Source organism: Panthera onca, chromosome A3 (genome assembly GCF_046562875.1).
Source record: "Panthera onca isolate mPanOnc1 chromosome A3, mPanOnc1 haplotype 2, whole genome shotgun sequence".
In the NCBI taxonomy this organism is placed as follows: domain Eukaryota; kingdom Metazoa; phylum Chordata; class Mammalia; order Carnivora; family Felidae; genus Panthera; species Panthera onca.
The window spans coordinates 97,473,351-97,492,769 of record NC_138341.1 but is presented as its reverse complement, the minus strand read 5'-3'; the positions used below and the strand labels follow the sequence as shown (position 1 = coordinate 97,492,769).

The window sequence follows — 19,419 nt, the reverse complement described above, 5'->3', positions numbered from 1 at the left end:
AACTTACTAGAAATGTAGGCTCACAGGGCCCGGTGACAATTCTGAGGCGGGTGTCCTGGCGCAGGGCCAAGTCTGGCCTCAGTTTTCCAACAGGAGACTGACCAGGGCCCCAAACCACTTGCCTTAAGGCCACTGTGTCAGCGGGAGGAGGGTTGTGACTCCCCCCATAGGGCCAGTCCTCCAGCACAGAATCCCTGCTCCTTGTGCACAGGGGACACGGAAGGTACGGTGAGGGACCACAGGTTTGGGGGGTGTTCAGTGGCCACTGTTCATGGGGTCCATGGACTCCACAACTCTTCTCCTCCAGCTGGCCCTCCAGGCTGCGTGCTGCACTGACAATAAGGTGGGTTTAAAACCTGCCTTGCCTTTTACCAGGTGAGCTTTCCCTTCTGTGGGGATTCTTTGTAAAATGGCGGGGGGGGGGGCGGGCGGTATACCGCCCATGGGTTCTGAAAAGTTTCACGTGAGAACCAAGGGCAGGGCTGGGCATGTGGTCAGCATCAGATATTACCAGTCACTTCTGTTCAGTCTCCTGCCAAAGCATGGGCTTCCTCTTTCCACGTAAGCCCCCTCCAGAGTTCTAGGACAGGTAGGATGGTGTCCTCTTGCTTAAAAATGTCACAGCCCCTACTGCCTTACCTGTCCGGACACCTTGTCCTTTGTAACCTGGCTCTACAAGGCCCCCTTGACCTCAGTTCCTGTCCCTGCACCTGCTGTCCCCTTGGCCTTGGGCCTTTCTCCCCTCCCCTGACAAATATCTCCTGCTCTGGTGAACTCCAGCTTAAGCTCACTTTTCTGGGGAGCCTTCCTCAAACTCCCAGCATCCTTTATGCCAATACCGTTGCAATACATAGGTGCCACATAGCATGATTAGGTGGCCCACAGGAGCCGGGACCAGGTCAGGGTCCTGCAGATTGAAGGCAGTACTGCCTGGCCTCGGGAGGATTGCTCAGTGCAGAGGCTGCCGGCTTGAGAATATGCTGCCTGGGTCTCAAGGTTCCCGTGACGGCCACCCACAGAAGTGCCCTCTGGTGGGTTTGACTCCTGACATACGGAGGTCCCAAAGCAGGCAGTGGAGGCTAGTTCTTGGATTGCCCTTCTTTGGCACCCTCCCCATTGTGCTGGACCTGCTGTGAGGGTGTGCGCCCTCCCCCTAGCCAATCCAACTCCTGTCACAGGCCTGAGGCTCAGGAGGGTGATGAAAGGGGACAGTGCTTGCTCGAGGCAACCCCTTAACAGGACTGGTTGATGCCACCAAGCCCCAGGCTGCTCAGATTCACCTGCTTGCTCCTGGCTTGGTCCCACCCATCCTGGGACCCGACCCCTCCAATCCAGGTGTTGCTCAAGCTCGATTCCCACTGCTTCCTCCAAGACCACGCTGCCTCCAGCTGCCAGACACAGTGGGTCTTAGGATCTTGGCAAGTCTGGGCTGGCTGCTCCAGCTCTGGACCACCCCCCTGAGGCACAGAGGAGCGTCCAAGCCTCAGTCAGGACACAGATTCCCTTGCTCGTTCACAGAGCTCACCCTGGACAACAGCCTAGGCCACCCGTGGCCTGCTTAGGTAGCCTCCGATTCTCAAGGGTGGGGGCAGCGGTCAGCACATCTGGTCACCGGGTGCCATGACCGGGAGAAGTGCTGGGGGAGCCCCCAAGACAGCTGCAAATCTCCTGATTTCAGGGGAACCAAACAGCACACTTGTTCTTCCCCTGAGGGAGACAGCCCCTCTTCGTTCCTCATCCTGGGCCCAGCGGCCAGGCCAGGGAGCCCCAGCAGACCAGACGAGACCGAAGTGCCGGGCGACAACGTTGGTTTTAATGGCATTAACATCCGGAGGTCATACAACCGTTCTTGCTGGCAACTTCTCCCAGGGCTGAGGGCTGCTGCCTCGCTGGGCCGGGCTGTGACCCTCCAGTCTGTCCCACAGCCTTTGAGATTCCTCACCCGGCCCCGCCCGCCTCCCACTCCCCAGCCCAGTGAGAGAAAACAATTGCACTGATTGACACACGGGTCCCCAGAGGCCCCAGCCTCCCCAGCTCACACCCTGGGGTCTGTCACGGAGCTGATAAGGGCTTTGGCGTCTGCTCGGTGGTGGTCCAGGCCTGGTCCTGGGGAATAGTGTTTATCAAACGTGACAAAGGTTCTTTTACAAACGGGTCTGGAAGATCTATTTCTGTGATTCTAAGAGACTCTCGTCTCTAATGGCTTCTCTCAGAGCTACTGGAAGTTGGGCCTGGATAACGCTGTTGGTTGGTTTATTTATCTGTAAGGAATGTGTAAGGCATTTTGGTAAGTTGAACAGTAACTTCTCTTCCCGCAGAGGAGACTCAGACAGAAGTGCCCTCCTTTGAGCTGCTACTGTCCTCCTGTGAACAAAGGTGGGCAGATGGAAGGAGAGGCTGGGGTCAAAGAGCCAAGGCGAGCACTCACCCCGAACTCCTAGGGACCTCCAATCACCCCTTGGGATTAACACCCCCCACCACTCCAATACTTTCAGAGAACACCCAGCCCAGCAAGTCTGGAAAACCAGAGTGGACTCCGGGGGCTGACAGGAGCCGGGGACATAGGAGAGGGAGGGCCCTGAGTTGGGTGAGGACCCTGGTCCCCCAGGCTGCAGAGCGAGGACCTAGCTGGCAGTGGGGGCCAGAGACGTACTTCCCACCAAGGGGAGCCACAGGAGGGCAGGTGCTGGGCCCAGCAGGCTGAATGTCCTGCCACCCACTTTCAGGAGTCTGACCCCACACTTCCGGCCCCCCAGGCCTGGCTCTCCCATCTATCCTGCATCCTGGGACTCCTGGGGCTCCCACAACCCCACCTGGCCCTTCCCACCCTGACTCCCACGGGGTCTGCTCTGCTCTGGGCCAGGGCCCAGCTCCGGGGATGGGGCAGCCAAGGCCATGGTTGGGGCCAGGACACTCACTGTTCTGTCCAGCTGCTCCTGCAATTTCTTCACCGTGTCTTTCTCCTTTGCCAGCTGCTCCTGGGTCGTCTTTAAAAGCTCCTGTAATTTGGTGGCAGCGCGTCCCAGGTCACTGGTTAACTTCTTCTCTTTTTCTAGTCTCTCCTGTGGGTGGTCACAGGATCAAAGGAGATCAGCTGTCATGTGGCACACAGCAGAAAGACCACGTGGCTATATGCCCGGGAAGCCGGAGTCTTCCAAAGGCGGCGGGAGGATGTGATCTCCTGGTCACCCAGAGATAGGTCTCTGTCCCAGCTACCAGCACTACCAGGAGAGCTTCCTATGACACGGGGCATGTCCTACGGTGTACTGTGGCTAGCGTGACGGAGGAACTGAACTTCCAGTTTTGTTTAATGTAAACAGCCCCGCTGACTGGTGGCTGCTGTGTGCGACATCAAAAGTTTAGACATCCCGCCACCCCCATCACCACCAAATGAGGCTGGACCCTGCCCGAGGGGCCTCAAGATGGCTCCCACCGCACGGAGCGACAGTGGGAGATGGTGGCAAGAGCCGGGGCGGGAGAGGTGGTGCTCCTTTCCTGACCCCACCCTGAGCCCTGGAACAGACCCCCCGGGCCCCCTCTACCTTCAGCTGTGTGGCCTCCTCTGTTTCTGAAGACTCGAGGGGCCCCATGCTACGGAGCTTCTCCAGCTCTGCCTGCAGCCGACACGCCGAGCTCTGAGCCTTGGTGTAGAGAGAGGGCAGCGGGGCATGGGCGGGACGCCGTACACACCCCACAGGTCCTATAAGTCCGCCTGGGGACGCCCACCAGGAGGGGATTAAGGCTGTGGCCAGGGAGAGCAGGCGGGACCCACACGCACGGGGCAGGGGACTGTGTGGCACCCCCCCCCCCACCCCAGGAGGGACAAGGCCAGACCGCCCGGCAGACCCCGGCCCATACCCCCACTGTCCCCGACACCCCGAGGGCTACAGAGGCAGGGCCTGACCTCCTCAAACTCGGCTGTGAGCTTCTGCCGTTGTGCCTGCTCGTCCTCCAGGAGGGCTTCCGTCCGCTCCAGCTGCGTCTTCAGCTGCGTGGAAACACCGCACAGACTGTGGGAACCCGGTGAAGGACCCCCTTGGGAACCAGGGCTCCTGGGCAGGCGCCGCCTCCTAGCTCCTTGCGCCCCCTCGGCCTTTCCCTGCCCCTGGCTGCCCACCAGCCAGCTGACAGTCGCTCCTACACTCCCGCTGCGCGGAGACGGTGCCTCGGCCCCCGGGTCCAGAGCCACCACCTCTGCCGACCTCAGACACCTTTCCTGAGACTCACGGCACAAGGAGGCCTCAGAGCCACCGTGCAAGTCCCCGCCCCACAGTGTCGTGCCCACCACTGCCACTCTGGTGACAGGACCCCACCTCCCGCTGAGGGCTCGCAACCACGCCACTTGGGTCCAGAGTCTGGAGGGCAAGCACCCTGCTGTGACGTGTCGGCGAGGGCCCTGGCAGGAGACCAGACTCCCTGACTGCAGGCCCAGCCGCCCCGACTCCCTCTTCCCCCCACTCCTGCGCACAACTGTTAAGATCCAGCGCCCGACCCCTCTCCTTCTGGCCGCTTCCCTGCCCCTTCCTCTGCTCTGGGACTTCCTCAGAACCTGGTGGTCCCTCTCGGGGCAGAGCGGGGTGGGGAGAGCAGGCCCTGGAGGCCGCAAGTTGCCAGTGTTTAGCCGGAACAGAGGCCTGCCGCCTTTGCTCTCCAACTGGGCTCGAGGGGGCCCACGCGGGCTGTTAGTGACAGACATCTGGGGACCGGCTCACCGCCCTAACCTCGACAGGGTCCTGCTCTGCTGGGGGGGCCTCAGGGGGGACAGCCGGGGACCCAGCTACGTCACCATCCTCTACGTGGCTCTGCATCTCACTCAGCTGCTGCCTGACCTGAAACAGGGAGGGTGGGTTTGTGCAAATACACAGCCAGACACACGCCCACCGTGCCACGCCCACCCATACATTTGACTGAATGGGTCTGAGCCACTGCTGAAGTGAGAAAACATCCGAGGGCCACGGAGGGCGAGGTAGTGCTGAGCCACAGGGCTCACGGAGATTTGAACTTCCCAGAACCCCTGCCCTGAGCTCCCAGTGCCTTTACGGGGCCAGGCCGCACCAGGGGACATGTGACTAGAGCCCGAGCACCGGCCCTGGCAGCCACACGCCCAGCTCCGAGTTCTGGGCCAACGCACAAGGAGCCCCTTCAGTACGGCTGATCAAAGCCGGCCCCAGAGGTTACACCGGGGCACACCCCACTCCACCGAGCCATGTGACCTTGCACGGGGTGGAGAACCACGACTGGCCAATGAACCACACACACGCACACACACCCTGGCACCGTTCCCCTCCTGTCCACGCTCACTCACCAGGGCGAGCTCATTGCTTTGTTTCTGGGCTTCACTCTTGGCTGCATCCAGCTGAGACTGAGATTCTAATAAAAGTTGCCTCAACTTGGAGAGAAAATGAATCCAGGTGATGGGGGGAAAAGGAGAAAAGAAAACCAGTTCCTATGAGTTAACACCTACGCACACAAGCTGCTCCAAGCCCCGAGAGCATTCCGGAGCAGTGTGGGCCTGGCAGGGGCTCCTCGGCCTCCCCAAACTACGGTTTCTGTCTGAAGACGTGGGGAAGACAGAATCCACTACAGGCCTTTCTTGGATCTTCATTTACAGACCATCTTATAAAATACGGCCAAAAGTTTGAAATCAAACCAGGACTAGGGGGTGGGGGGGTGCCGCCTCTGAACAGTCAGTAAACGGTATCAGATTTAAGCCCATTTGCCCCTGAAATGGTGTCCCCGGGCCAGGGAAGGAAGTGGCCTCACGAGGCTGTCCTGGCTGTATGCTTCCCTGTTGGTGGCATGGTCTTTCTGCCATTTGCCCATGACACCTCTCTCAGGTCAGCTGGCCCACGGCCAGGGCAGAAGCCCGAGAGCCCAGACTCTGAGTTCCTATTAATGAGCACCATGGAAGGAGAAACCCAGGACGGGCTGGAGACCTCGCTGGGCAGACTCACCCCTGCCACCTCCTTGGCATAGCTCTGGCACTCGGCGCTGGAGGCCGCCATGTGCTTCTCCAGCTCTGCTTCCAGATGTGAGGTGTGTTCCCGCACCTGGATACACATACACACACACACACACACACACACCCCACAGGTCTCGAGTGGGCCAGCAGGAGGCACTGACCACGGGAGACAGGGTGACGGGGCGCAACAAGGCTGGCTGCCCTGGGGTAGGGGCTGGGAGACTTTCCGTGGCCTGTTGGCGATGGGCCAACCAAGGACAGGCAGAAATGAGTCCCTGGCAGTGGAACGCCGTCCTGAACTCCGGCACTCCTGGGCCCAGATGTGTTCCAGACTCCACGGTGGGGAAGAGCTTTTAGATTTCCTTGTTAGGTGGGCACCAGAGGCCCCCTCCGCAAGGCCAGGGCTGACCGTGTCTGCAGAGCCCTGGGGCCACCCGGCGCCCCTCCCACGCCGCAGACGCTGCCGTGTGCTGGGCATCCTGCACAGGCCCCCCGCTATCTCGGGCCGCTCTGAGGTGGCAAGTGGCTCTCAAGAACGAAAAGCAGGACGGACGAGATCCCTCCACCCCTCTCAACACGTGTGGTCCACGAGGGAGAAAGAACTACAGTGGCCTCTGTAATGAGGAAAGCAGCCCTCTGGGCAGAGCCCCCGCGCCTACCTGATCTGAACTTTCAAGTTCTCCTCTCAGCTTCTCTACAATCTCTTCGAGATGTGTCACTGTGACCCGTGACTGCAAAGCAAGGGCAAAGTCCCATCAAATGTGAGCCCCTGGGGGGGGGGGGGATGGTCCCGGGATGCGGTGCCACGTGTCCCCGGACCCGAGCAGGACGGGGCCCCCTCTCCCAGGAAGCCCAGTGGTGCCCGCCCACCTCACGCATGACCAGCAGCCTCTCCCTAGGGTAGGGGTAGGGGTGCCCTGGAGACGGAGGAGTCGGTGGTCACTCCGTAATCAACACTTTATGTGGCATCGCCAAAACCCAGCACACTTGCCTCCTGTCTCCCAGGAGACCTGCGCGACCCCATCGGCGCTTCCCCTGGTTTTGATGAATTCTGATCTAGCTGTGGGCCTTTGGGAAGTTGTGTCTGAATTCCTAGGGAAGGCGGACCCCCCCGGAGTGATGCCCAGGTCACTGGCTCCAGGCCAGGGTCTCAGGGCCCTTCCAGTACCTTCTGGAGCTCCTCCTCCGTGGCGCTCACTTTGGCCTTCCACACCTGCTCCTCCTCCTCCACGCTCCTCTGTAGGTCCTTGAGCATGCCCTCCTGGGGGAAAGGGACACTGAGGCGGGGCCCCTCTAACTGTAGACCCTACTCCCATGAACACAACCGCAGCCTAGTGCCCCCGGCTCCTCTGGGATGGCTGCCTGGCTGTCAGCGTGGCCCAGCTCTGACTTCGTCATAGTTGTCACATGGGGAGGAAGGCGGGCCACAGTCCTGGTGTGGGGTCTCTGGCCAGTGTGCGAACGAAGGCTGTGCGTGGGCCACGCAGGGGAATGAGGTCTGTGACCCGAAGGACATCACTAGGGTTCTCATCTCTGTTGGGTTTGCCACCAGCGCTGATCTCAGGGGCCCGGGACGGGGTCGGGCAGGAGGTCTAGACCTAGCGTGGCTCCGGCAGTCACACGGACAGTGGCTGCAAGCCAGCTGTCAGCCAAATGCCCACCTCTTCCTTTCCCAGACTGTTCCGTGTCCCAACTGTCTCTGCACCCCCAGCTCCAAACCCGCAGCCCAGCCCTCTCCTCCGCTCAGAAGCAATGAAGGCCTGAGCACCTCCTTCATCCCCTTTGGGGCCCAGGCAGGGGCAACGGCTCGCCCAAGGGCGCACAGAGCCAGCGTCTGAACCCAGGGCTCTTTCCCCCAGGGCCACTGGCCTGCCCACTGCCTGGAGGCTCTGAGAGCTCTTTCCTGGCAGCCCCGTGAGGGACACCCAGCCAAGAGCCTTGCCAGAGGCCCTGCCTCTCACACCCTACCGTCTCCGCCAGGATGGTGCGGTACTGGTCACACTCAGCCTGCAGACTGTTCTGGGTCTCCTCGGCCTCCCTCAGCTTGGAGGCCAGGTCCTGAGGGCAGAACAGGGGTCTGGCTAGCCAAGCACAAAGGTTTCGCCCAGCTGCCTGATGAGGCAGCTCCGGGCACCCTCCCTTCCCACCGACAGGGGATAGCAGAAGTGACCGCAGCGGCCCCGGCAAGGGTGTGTGTCGGCACCTGTGCTTACCGAGGAGGGCTCTGTGCTAGCTGGCGGCAGCTTCAGCAGCTCGGGGCCCTTCTCTCGGAGTTCCTGCAGCCACTCGGTGTAACTCTGCCACAAAACACACGAGGTAGGGCCCGGAGACATTTCCTGTGGGCAGTGGGGTCCCGCGGGAGCCACCTCGCCTCCTACCTGGTGTGCCGAGCCAGAGAGTGCTGGCAGCAGGGCGAGCAGGGCTTCCTTGGTCTGTGCCTCGGTCAAGCTGAGCTGCCTCTCCGATTCCTCCTAGAGCAGTGGTGGGCGGGTGGGGGAGGGCAGCATTCAGTTGTGACACTTAGGGCAACCCCAGGGAGTGTTCCTGGAGATGCCCGTCCCCACCTCAGCTCTTCGGGGGAGGGACAGGATCAAAGGAGAAGACAGGTAGCTTCCGTGGGACCAAAAGGGGCGGTGGAGTGGGGGCTCAACCTCAGCAGCCAGGCTCTGGCCACCTCGGCCTGCGCTGGGTCAGTCCTGACAGATCAAAGTGCTGATGGGGAGACAGCAAGCTGCCCACGTGGCAGGTGCAGGCTCCTGACACCCCCCAGCAGGAACCTACCCACCATCGGTTCTGAATTTTGGAGCTCTCCACATGAGCGTGTGCGTGCTCCTGTGTGCGTGTGGACGGCCAAGCTGCTGGGGGGGGGGGGGGGGGGTTGCTGAGGGGGAGGCAGAGGACAGGTGAATCTCCCAGCAGCCACCACTTAAGGGCTATTGCCAGCCAGGAGCAGCGGGGATCAGGACCCCCACTCTGCAAAGGGAGGGACCCACCCAGAAGGGCTAAGGGCTTGGTTGGGGTCCTGGCTCTTCTGAAGCCTGACTCACACTGGCCAGGCTGCCAGGCCAGACCCCATCCGCCCTCCTTGAGGCTCCCATGCAAAGCGCAAGGAGGACCCTGGGGAGGTTTCTGGCTAAAAGAAAGTCTTATCTAGTATCCTGTGCCCAGTAGGTTGAACCTGCTGCCGATGGCATGGCTGGAGACCTGAGGGTGACACTAGAACTCTGACCAGATCAGGACCTTCCAATGCTGTTCTGGAATGCGCATGACAAACGGATGCCCCGTCCGCCCACAGCACCCATGTGATCTGTACTCAAGTCTCAAGGGTGGTGACCCTTCTTGGCTCACCACCGATGCAAACAACGCTGCTGGTCGATGCCGGTGGCCTGCTCTGAATCCTTGACCTCATGACCCCATTCAGGCCCCCTGGCCACGTGAGTCCCAGGCAAGGGCCAGAGGACCCAGAGACCAGCTCCTATCAATCTGGCTGCATGACTGCAGATGACATCTCTCATCACAGCTCCTGCATTTGCCACAGAAAGGCCACAGGCTTCCAGGTCACCTCTGAGGAGTCTAACTACAGCTGTTGACCTGAGGCCAGCCCTCCACCTCCTGCCTTGTCTTGGGGCCTCAACTGCTACAACCCTCAGGCTTCCTGGGAGGCTCATGAAAGTCACTGCAGAGCTCATGATAACAGGACAGACATTCCTTCTGCATGAGCGAGGCTGGGAGGGGAGGGCTAGCTGCCCCGGGGCCTTTCATCAAGGACGGAAACGTGTGGCAAGAGGGGGTGGGTGAGGCCTCCCATGGCTGCTACTGCAGGCCACGTCCCCAGGACAGAGCTCAGTGCTGGCTCCCGGCCCAGGGCTCCAGAGGCAACATGGGGGCCCCAAACATGGAGACACCCACATTCTGCCGAGCTGGGTGGCACAGAGCCCAGGACCTATAGACAGCTTGCTGCTAAAGACAACTTTCCTTCTGCTACTTACGGTAAAGATCAACCACAGGACTTACTGGGCCAGGATCTCATGGGCCCCGAGAAAGTGGCCGGGGAGAAAAACAACTTGAGGACAGCCAACCTCGGGCTCAAAGGCAGTGAGGCCACGAGGGCTCATAGCCCCATGGCCGCTCACTCTCTGCACCCTAACGGCAAAAGGCCCAGGTGAGAAAAAGCACCGGGGGGTATGTTCCCCCCTTCACCTTAAGGATAAATGAAGGAGAGGGAGGAGGAGGGTAAGGGGGAAGATGCAGGGGCACAGGGCACACTGTCTGCTGGCCTCGGGGCCCCCAGGCACGGATCTCTGAGGGGCCCCCTGGCACGCATCTCCGAGGGGCCCCCTGGCACACATCTCCAAGGGGCCCCCTGGCACAGATCTCCGAGGGGCCCCCTGGCACGCATCTCTGAGGGTCGCCCTGGCACAGATCTCCGAGGGGCCCCCTGGCACGCATCTCCGAGGGGGCCCCTGGCACGGATCTCCGAGGGGCCCCCTGGCACGCACCTCTGAGGGCCCCCTGGCACGCACCTCTGAGGGGCCCCCTGGCATGCATCTCTGAGGGGCCCCCTGGCACAGATCTCAGAGGGGCCCCCTGGCACGGATCTCCGAGGGGCCCCCTGGCACGGATCTCTGAGGGGCCCCCTGGCATGGATCTCTGAGGCTCCGAGGCCAAGGCTGCTCTGCACGCGGTTTGTGTGTTTTGTGTGGTTTGCTAAACCACACAGTTGCTGCCGACCGAATCTTGACCAGCAGGGGAGTCTGCGCGTGTGGGACTCTGACCTTGGCCTGGGTCAGGGAGCGCAGCTTCTCCTCACAGGCTCTCTCCGCCGAGGCCAGAGCCTCCATGGCCTTCCAGTTCTTCTCTCGGAGGTCCTGGGGGCAGAGGCAGGAGAGGTCAGCGGCCAGGGACAGTCGGCTGCCCACACATCCCACCCGGGCGGCCTGAGCCGGGCTCAGTAGCGAGGGAGAACCCTCCCCAACCCCACTTGGGACCCCAATGGGGAGACTGCCAAGGGACAAAACGTGCTTTCTCTTAGCGCACGTCGCCTGGTTCCTCTGGGGCCAACCACTAGGGAGCAGCCGTGGCACCAGGCCATGAGGAGGCTCCAGCGTGAAGGAGAGAGAAGAAGACAGGGTCGGCTGGCTCCTCAGAGAGAAGCAGCTCCTGTCACCACCGACCCCTCAGCTGGCTCTGGCCGCGCCAGGCACAGGGAGGGCCAGGCGGGGCTCCCGGGGGAAGAGGAGATGGGGGAGCCAGGGAGCCCGGGGCCACCTGAGGAGCAGTGAGGGGCAGCCCAGCAAGGAGGATGTAGGGGGGGCTCCGCACCCCCTGCAGAGGAAAGGGGCTTCCATATCCCCTTCTCATGACATTTGCCTCCCTACTCCAAGGTGACCATATGACCCAGACCAAACCAACTGGTACATTCTGACCCCACCATGGGGTGGGGGTAAGGGGGGGCAGGGGGCTCCATGCTTGGGCACGTGACCCAAGCCGATGGGAAGGGAGTCAGCTCTGGGCCTTATGACGGACCCAAAGGGGAAAAGAGGCCTCACCCAAGCCGCCAAAGGCAGGCAGGCTTCCAGCCACGAACAGCACAACGGGACATAAAGGGGTAGCCAAACCCTTTCCTGAGTGGTTAGGGGTGGGATTCCCACAAGGCCAGCCTCACACCCACGCTTCTCAGCACTCACATTGTTCTTCACTTTCTGCTGCTCAACTGCCTCCTTGAGCTCGGTGGCCTCCTTCTCCAGACACCGCACCTGGGACTCCAGCTCCTTGAGGCTGAAGGGAGACAGTGACGTCATTGCTGCACTCCAAGGGCCGCGCCACCCCAGGTCCTGCCTCGGGAGTGCCCCTTCTGCTGCCTGGACACCTACCCGGAGCCACTTGGCTATGGGTCAGTCCCCTCCCACTGCCCCCAATCACGTCAACAGAGCACAAGCTTTCAAGGGGAGCCCAAGGAACTGCCTCGGCCCCATCCTCTCCACTCATCCCGAGTGCCCAGGGGGCTGGGTGCAGACCCAAAAGGCCACCAGAATTACACCTGGTGACACTGGCTGCTGGGATTGAAGAGGTCAGAGCGGCCACAGTGGCGGGAACAGGGATGTATCCCAGACAGTAGGGTTTGGGGGGCGCTTTTTCTTCTACTGAACGGTATGTGGCTTCTATTCAACCTGGTCCTGCTCGGTCCCCACAAAACATGTCAGCTGGCCCTTCCCTATGGCCACAGCCACACCTGGCCCTCCGAAGACATGGGCTGGGCCTTCTCAGAGGTCGACTGAGCTAGACTCAGGTGGTGCTGTCGCCTGCACACCCATCGAGACTCTGGACGCCACTGCTCTCAGCAGCTCATGATAGGCCAGCAGTCTCTGCAGGGTACAGCAGGACCATCCTTTGTCCAGAACCTAACTCTGCTGAGACCCAAAGGCTCCTCCCTCAGGCCTGCGCCCGGGCTCTGGGGAATCAGCTCCGGGTGACGCCCCAGATGCCATGGGGTTGGCGAGATGTCAGTCCCGTCTCCACATTCAAGAGCCTAGTGGGCTTTGACCACCCTCATCTTCCAGACAGTGAGAGGTTGACGCTGCTACAGATGGACTAGCTGTTCTGAGTCACAGGCTTCAAACAGGGGCTTTAACATGTTGGGTTCTGCATTAAACTTTAGGGCAGCGAAGACCCCAGGAACAGCAGGAACAGGTGAAATCTGAAGTCCAGAAGTGATAAGCTTGGAAAGAGGTCCCCCACCCATGGGTGTGCCCACCAGAGGGGGCTGCCAGCAGTCTGGGGGAGGCGGGTGGGGCCCTGGCCACTGCCAGCCAGATGAGGACATACACATCTGCATTTCTTTTCATGGGCCGCGGTCAACAACGTTTTTGCAAAACACCATTCTCACACACCTTGGGACTGAACAAAACAATTGTGAGCGTGGGCCGCTAGTTGCCCCAACCACCCTACCAGGAAATGGGTTCCCACCGTGGCAACGCCTCACCTGGTTACTCTCAAAACAGTTTTGGTCAAGGCCTTGAAGTCAGTTGTTGACTTCTTGGGGGGTGGTTTCAGGCCCAAGGAACCTTGACCTCACCCTTAAAGCTGTACTGGGACCCCTCGCAGCAATTCCCTCAAGCACCACCCCCCACCCCCCCCCCCCCCCCTTCGTGCAAGAGCCTGCCTCCAGCAAACCACCACATGAGCAAACCCAGGCAGGCAGATGGCAAGGACACACTGACAATCAGCCCCCTGGCGGCCGCTGCCTGGGTTCCAGAACATCTGGGTCAGATCACTCATCTCCACCCAGAACAGGATGGCCAGACTTAGACACAACTTCCAGATAAATTCAGAAGGAAATTTAAAAAACCGATTTCTGTCAAACACATCTGCACAATGCAAAAAATTAGAATGAACCATTATTTGCGGTGTAACTTTGATGCCTCAATAATTTGCTCTGTGATCCAAGAATGTGATCTTAAAACACAAAAGCAAAAAAAACCCTCATCAAACACAACTTCTCTACTCCAATAAATTCCAAGAGAAACAAAACTCACGTGAACTTTCTGCAAAGTAGCACAGTGGGAAAGGAACATGGAGAGTTTGGTCCTGCGTCTCCTGCAAGGCATTTTGGGCCCTCTGGCTTCCTTCCTCAGCTCTCAAACCGCTAAGCCTGAGGCTAAGAAACATGGACCACGGCCCGAGGAGGCGCAGGGGAGGTGACTCACTGGTGGCAGCAGCCAGAACAAGGGAACCATGTCAGCTGATGGTCTGGGACATGTCTTATTGTCTGCATAGGGACAGAGGACACCCTTCATGCCTCACCCCCCGTGACTATCCTGTGGAGCTCTGGCCACAGCAGCCAGGACCCTCTCCCAAGACTGTGGACATCTGTTCAGGGACGCATGCTCCAGAGGTGATGGTCCCAAGGACTCTAAGTCCCCTAACTCAAGCCACTCCACCCAAGTATTGGCTCCAGCCTTTGCAACAGCAAATAAACAGTCCCCTAGCACAGCCTCGTGCTGGGTCACCAATACCGAAAGCGAACAAGGTCTGCCAGCAGTGAAGTTGCCTCGCGGGCAATCCTGTGACTTGGGTCAGCTCTCAACTGCACAGACATCGCAGATCTGTGCAAAAAGCTGGAGACCTCCTGGGTTCTCTAGATGGGTGTGTAATCACGGCTGCTACCTGATTTATGATCTCAGTCCCTAAAAAACCCTCGCCTTGTAGACATGGAGACCCTCCGACCAGCTGAGTCACAGATGGATGGACGGACAGGAGGGGGCAGAAGGTCCAGAAGCCCCCACCGAGCACCTGCCAGTCTCCACACAGTTGAGCCTTGTTCCTTGAGAGGAGGCAAGGAGCTCTTTGCAGGGAGGCCTTATTTTCTGGCCAGGCCTGTTCCCTGTCCTCAGAGCCACCGGAGGGAGCAGGGAAAGGCAAGGGCCTCTGAAGGGGCTCTTCCCCAGGGAATCTGTGCACCCTGCTGGAAGCCCTGGCTCCTGGGGTCCTGGCCACCCCACGCTAAGGCTGCGGGCCTCCGCTTCCACTTACTGGGCCTGCTGCTCCACTTGGCTGGCCTGGAACGAGAGACAGAAAGCGCCGCGGTCACCATGAGACTGGCCTCGTGCGGCGACTAGTCAGGATGGGGCCCATCCACGGTCGGCCCTCTCTGCTTGGCAGGGTGGGACTCGGCAGCCTTCTCCCTCCCCTCCCGAAGGCTGACCTGGGCGTCCTGGGTGTCTCGGGCCTGGCCCGCCTCCAGCAGGGCCTCGATGGACCGGATTCTCTCGGTGAGCTGCGAGTTCTCAGCCCTGGCCTCCTTGAGCTGCCCGTGGAGACCACTCAGCTCCTCACACTTGCTCTTCATCTCCGCCTCGGAGGACTGCAGTTTGCTGTGCAGCTCTGAGGAGAAGCGTGCAAGGGTGGGTGGGGGTGGGAAACGCCGGCACGGCCACCCTCACTGCCTTCTGCGTGCACCCAGGCCCGTAAGACACACTTGTGACCACCGGGCATCTTAGCGGCTGAGGGACAAAGTCACTCTGGCTTTTGCTCCCCAGCGCACACTGGGGTGGAACGAAATGCCCTGAGATCACTCATGGGAAAATGATGCCGCTCTGAAATGGATTCCAGCTGTAGCTGCTGAACTTTTGTTCTCTGGGACACTGGCTCATATCAGCTGAGCTCTGCTTAGGCAACTCGAACCCAGCACTCCCGCCGACCAGCCTGGTCTCCTCATCTGGCTGCTCTGCTCCTCCGTGTCCCCACTTCTCACCGGCCAGCGAGGCCTGTGGGTTCCACATCCGCTGTCTGCCAAATCCCTCCCCGGCCCACCAGCACCCTGGAGCCACCTGGGCCCAGCCTGTTGCTTTTGGCCGGAATGACTGCAAGAGCTTCACGCCTGCTCCCCTGGGCCACTCCTGCTCCTCTGGTCCAGTCTCCACTCAGCACCGGAGCATCCACAAGTACAAGGGGCTCATGCCACCCCCGTCCCAGATGCCCTGAGTGCTCCCAGCATGCTACACCTAACAGGGAGGGCCACCTGGGGCCCCACACTGGCCGACTGCCTTCTTGTTCCAGTCACACTTGTTGATCTTATGCCTCTGTTTCTTGTACGGGCCAAGTTCAAGTTCATCCCCATTCTCGGGGGCCCTGTGCTGGCCGTTTCTGCCTCTTCCCGGTCTTTGTGAGACCAGCCCCTTCCTGTCATCCAGACTTGGCTTGAACATTCCCTCTGCCTCAGAGAGGCCTCCCTGACCACCCAATCTAAAGCCACACCTAGCCCATTAGAGTGAGGTCAGCAAACGAGGCCCAAGGGCCATCTCTGGCCCACTGCCTGTTTTGTAAGTAAAGCTTCATTGGAACACAGCCAGGTCTGTCTGTTTATACGCCGTCTAGGGCTGCTTTTGCATTATGACAGCAGAGCTGAGCAGCTGTGACAGACCCTGTGTCTGGCCCACAAGGCCAAAACTATTTACTAGCTGCCTCTTCAGAGAAACAGAATACTAACACTGCGTTAGGTCATGCTGGCTGTTTGAAGCCTGTAGAGCACAGGGCTGGTTGATGCATGGCCCCGCACCTGACTACTGTCTCTCCTGCTAGAATGTGGCCCTGCTGCCACTGCTTTACTCCTGGCCGAGCTCTGGGTGCCTATGGCAGTCGCTTAGGAAATACTTGTGAGCAAGTGATTATGGAGTGGTCACTGGCCTCGTCTGCCCTATTTCTCCAGGGGCCCTCAGCACCCTCACTTAGCCACATTCTTCTGATTATGAAGGTTACCTGTATGTAGGCCTAGGGGGACCATAGGCCCCACCTTCCAAACCTAGCTTTTGGGCTGAGTGAGCCAGGACAGGTCCAGAAGGAGTCCGCTGAGAAGGTCAACAAAGGCCTCAGGGTTGCTGTGGCTCTCACTCACAGCCGATGCTCCAGAGGGGGCCCCATGGCAAGGCAGGCTCCAGGCGGTGGCACCTTCCACACCCCCGACTCCCCAGCCCCGCTCTCAAGCTCCGCCCTGACACCTAGTCCTTGCTGGCTCTGCCCGCCTCCTGCTGAGACCGCCACCTCACGACCACCTGAGGGGCAGAGTCAGGGATCCCATGCTGCCCTCACTCGCCAGCAGGGCTGGTCATCTTATGGGCTCCGGCTCGGCAGTGGGGCCAGGGTGGTGTGTGGCCCCACATCTGGCACAGACCCTCAGGCCCGCTGGGAGCCAACAGGCCACCCTTACCGGCCATCTGCTGCTGCTGCTCCTGGGCCTTCTCGGCGTCCGCCCGCAGGCTGGCGTGGCTGGTCTGTGAGCGGCACAGTTCCCGGCTGACCTCATCCAGGCGCTTCTGCAGAGCCTCCTCACTCTCCTTGTGAGACACCTGGGGACCGGGCACAGGGAAGGGGGCCATGAAGATGCCAGAGGGAGGCTGGCCCCTCAGCTGGCTCTGACGTCGCAGACGACAGAGAGCTCTCTCCATCCTGCCAACCTACCCCAACAGCCTTTATCAAATGCTCCTGCAGGGGCGCCTGGGAGGCTCTGTCGGTTAAGCATCTGACTCAATTTCAGCTCCGGTCACCATCTCACAGTTCGTGAGCTTAGCCCAGAGCTATGCTCTGTGTTGACGGTGCAGAGCCTTTTTGGGAATCATTCTCTCTCTCTCTCTGCCCCTCTCTCCTCTCTCAAAATAAATAAATAAACTTAAAAAAAAATGGTCCTGGATTTCAGGGCACCTGAGTGGCTCAGTCGGCTGAACGTCCGACTTCGGCTCAGGTCATGATCTCGCGGTCTGTGGGTTGGAGTCTGCTTCGGATTCTGTGTCTCCCCTCTCTCTCTGCCCCTCCCCCGCTCATGCTCTGTCTCCCTCTGTGTCAAAAATAAATAAACATTAAAAAAAATTTGAAAAAAAAAATGCTCCTGGATTTCTAAAGTCAGTTTACCCACTGGAAAAAGCCAGGAGGCCATGGCCACCCTGGCCCCTCAACGGTGAGTTCTCGGTAAGGGGTCCCAGGTGATGAAGCGCAGTCACAGAAAGGGAAAAGCCCCGTTTTGACTTCAGTGTGACACAGAGAGTTGCTTCCCGCAACCTAACCCTCCAGAAAAACCTGGGGACCTCCTGAGTTGGCCCCTCTAAGGTTCGCATCTGTTGAGTTCTTGTTCTGAGCAAAGGACTACTGTAGGCATTCTATGTGTGCATCAGCGTGGTGAACCCCCAGCCAGCCCATGGGACAGGTACTACTGTCACACTCTTTTTCAGATGGGGAAAAAGGCTCCAAAATCCCCAGCGGACACCGGGGGCTTCACTGTCAGCAATGGGACAACAGAGGAGGCAGCCACACACCCCTGCTTCCTTCACCACCTGCAGTCATCCACTCCCAGAATCTCTGGTGTCAGAGAGGAAAGAGGGGACTCTCTGCGGCCCCAGGCAGGGGACGACAGCCCGAAGCCTGAGAGGGCAAGAGACTCTCCGAGTCTGGGGCTTACTGGTGAGGGCCAGCCCCAGGCTTTGACCCCTTAGAAGTGGCACACATAACGGTGACGAGCTGGGTGCCAGAGGGGAGGTTCCAGCCCCCGAAGCACAGGAACTATCCCGAAACCTTCAACACATGATCACGGCTAGGCCCACCCCAGTGAGCATCTGATCTCACTGGTGTGGGTGGGCCTGCTTTAGGTAAAAATAGCAAACACCAAATCATCCATCTTGATGCTGCCCCAATAATCCACACTGTGTTTACCTGTCCGTGTTCCTTTTTGGTCCCTCGTATACACCCAAACACTGGTCTTACAATTTCACGTCTGTCGTTTTAGTACCTTCCACAAGACTCGTGCTTCAGCCTAACTTCAATGGCTGAGCCGCAGAAGGGCCCAGGGCCCTCCGACCACCAGGACTTCCTCCCGCAGGTAAGTTAAATACACAGCAGACATGAGAGCAAGGCTCCCCACATGTGGTCCCCAAACGGGCTGACTGGGGCATCCAGAAGCCTTCAGGGCAACAGGGAGCAAAGCCCCTAGGCTGAGGCCACACTGGATGTTGCCCAGTGCACTTTGGGATGGGGACAATCTTCCTCCTCTGAAGGAGAACAGCCACTCTCCGGGGAAAATGACAGCTCTCAGGCCACAGCCGGAGGCTGAGAAGGAAGCATACCAGCCCAGCCTTGAAGCCCGAGGCTGCAGGACCACCGGTGGTGGCAAACGTGGAAGGAGAAACAGCTCTGGGGCCAGACCTAGGGGTTCAAATCCCACTTCTGTGTGAACTTGGGACCAGTTACTTCTTGGTGCCTCAGATCTTGTAATGGGTGACGACAGATAACAATGGCACCTACCTCCTAGGGTCCCGACGAGAGTTGGCGGGGTCAATGCTTACAGAGCACTCAGGACAATGCTGACCACACTGAGTGCACCGGCTCCACACCACTAGCGATCACTGTTACTAATGAGGCCCGGGCCGAGGGTTCTGGCCATCACGATCACGGGGAAGGGATGACCCGATGTGGCCAGGCAAGCTCTGGCCTGTCCCTGCTACGCAAATAGGCTTGCCGGGGGGAGGGCAGAGCAGACTCGGGCGCTGAAGCGGCTGCCACCATGGCTCACCTGCAGCTGTAGGACCTGTTTCTCAAAGGCGGCCGCCTTGGTCTCCAGAGCCTTCCGCTGCTGTTCTTCCTGCCGTGCGGCCTCTGACTTCTCCACCAACTCCTTGCTGACCTTGCTGAGCTCCTGCCGGAGCTTGGCCAGCTCCGCGTTCTGCCTGCAAGACAGTCACCAGCCCCAACTGATGGACAGAAGAGGGACTGACTGGGTGAGCTCTCGCCAGCCCCGAGAGCTCCCCCTGGGTGACAGGGCCTGGCAGGCGAGCCTTTCCTTCGGGGCACGTGCTCTTTTACAAGTGGTCACCCACATCCCAGAGCCACTACCAAAGCCTCTCATATTGTCGGTCCTATGGGCTTTGATGTGTGTTGGTGAAGACGTTCTTTTGCCAGCGCCGCGTATGGACCAT

The 19,419-nt window shown here is 59.8% G+C and overlaps 1 protein-coding gene across 2 annotated transcripts in view; it reads right to left on the bottom strand.

Moving 5' to 3' along the window:
- Window positions 1–1,791: 1,791 nt before the first annotated feature.
- The window catches only part of RRBP1 (ribosome binding protein 1), a 64,480-nt gene continuing 46,852 nt past the window's right edge, over window positions 1,792–19,419 (bottom strand). The window contains exons 7-24 of one of the 2 annotated variants that reach the window (XM_060611515.3): window positions 19,017–19,170; window positions 16,668–16,806; window positions 14,667–14,845; window positions 14,495–14,520; window positions 11,650–11,740; window positions 10,738–10,830; window positions 8,341–8,433; window positions 8,176–8,259; window positions 7,931–8,020; window positions 7,131–7,223; window positions 6,622–6,693; window positions 5,955–6,050; window positions 5,306–5,389; window positions 4,722–4,829; window positions 3,905–3,988; window positions 3,543–3,641; window positions 2,919–3,062; window positions 1,792–2,364 (exon numbers count right to left, since the gene is read on the bottom strand). In XM_060611515.3, coding sequence (XP_060467498.3) covers window positions 2,326–2,364; window positions 2,919–3,062; window positions 3,543–3,641; window positions 3,905–3,988; window positions 4,722–4,829; window positions 5,306–5,389; window positions 5,955–6,050; window positions 6,622–6,693; window positions 7,131–7,223; window positions 7,931–8,020; window positions 8,176–8,259; window positions 8,341–8,433; window positions 10,738–10,830; window positions 11,650–11,740; window positions 14,495–14,520; window positions 14,667–14,845; window positions 16,668–16,806; window positions 19,017–19,170 — 1,768 coding nt within the window. In that variant the 3' untranslated portion in view covers window positions 1,792–2,325. The remainder of the gene's footprint in view (window positions 2,365–2,918; window positions 3,063–3,542; window positions 3,642–3,904; window positions 3,989–4,721; window positions 4,830–5,305; window positions 5,390–5,954; window positions 6,051–6,621; window positions 6,694–7,130; window positions 7,224–7,930; window positions 8,021–8,175; window positions 8,260–8,340; window positions 8,434–10,737; window positions 10,831–11,649; window positions 11,741–14,494; window positions 14,521–14,666; window positions 14,846–16,667; window positions 16,807–19,016; window positions 19,171–19,419) is intronic. The other variant, XM_060611521.3, reaches the window with a different exon arrangement.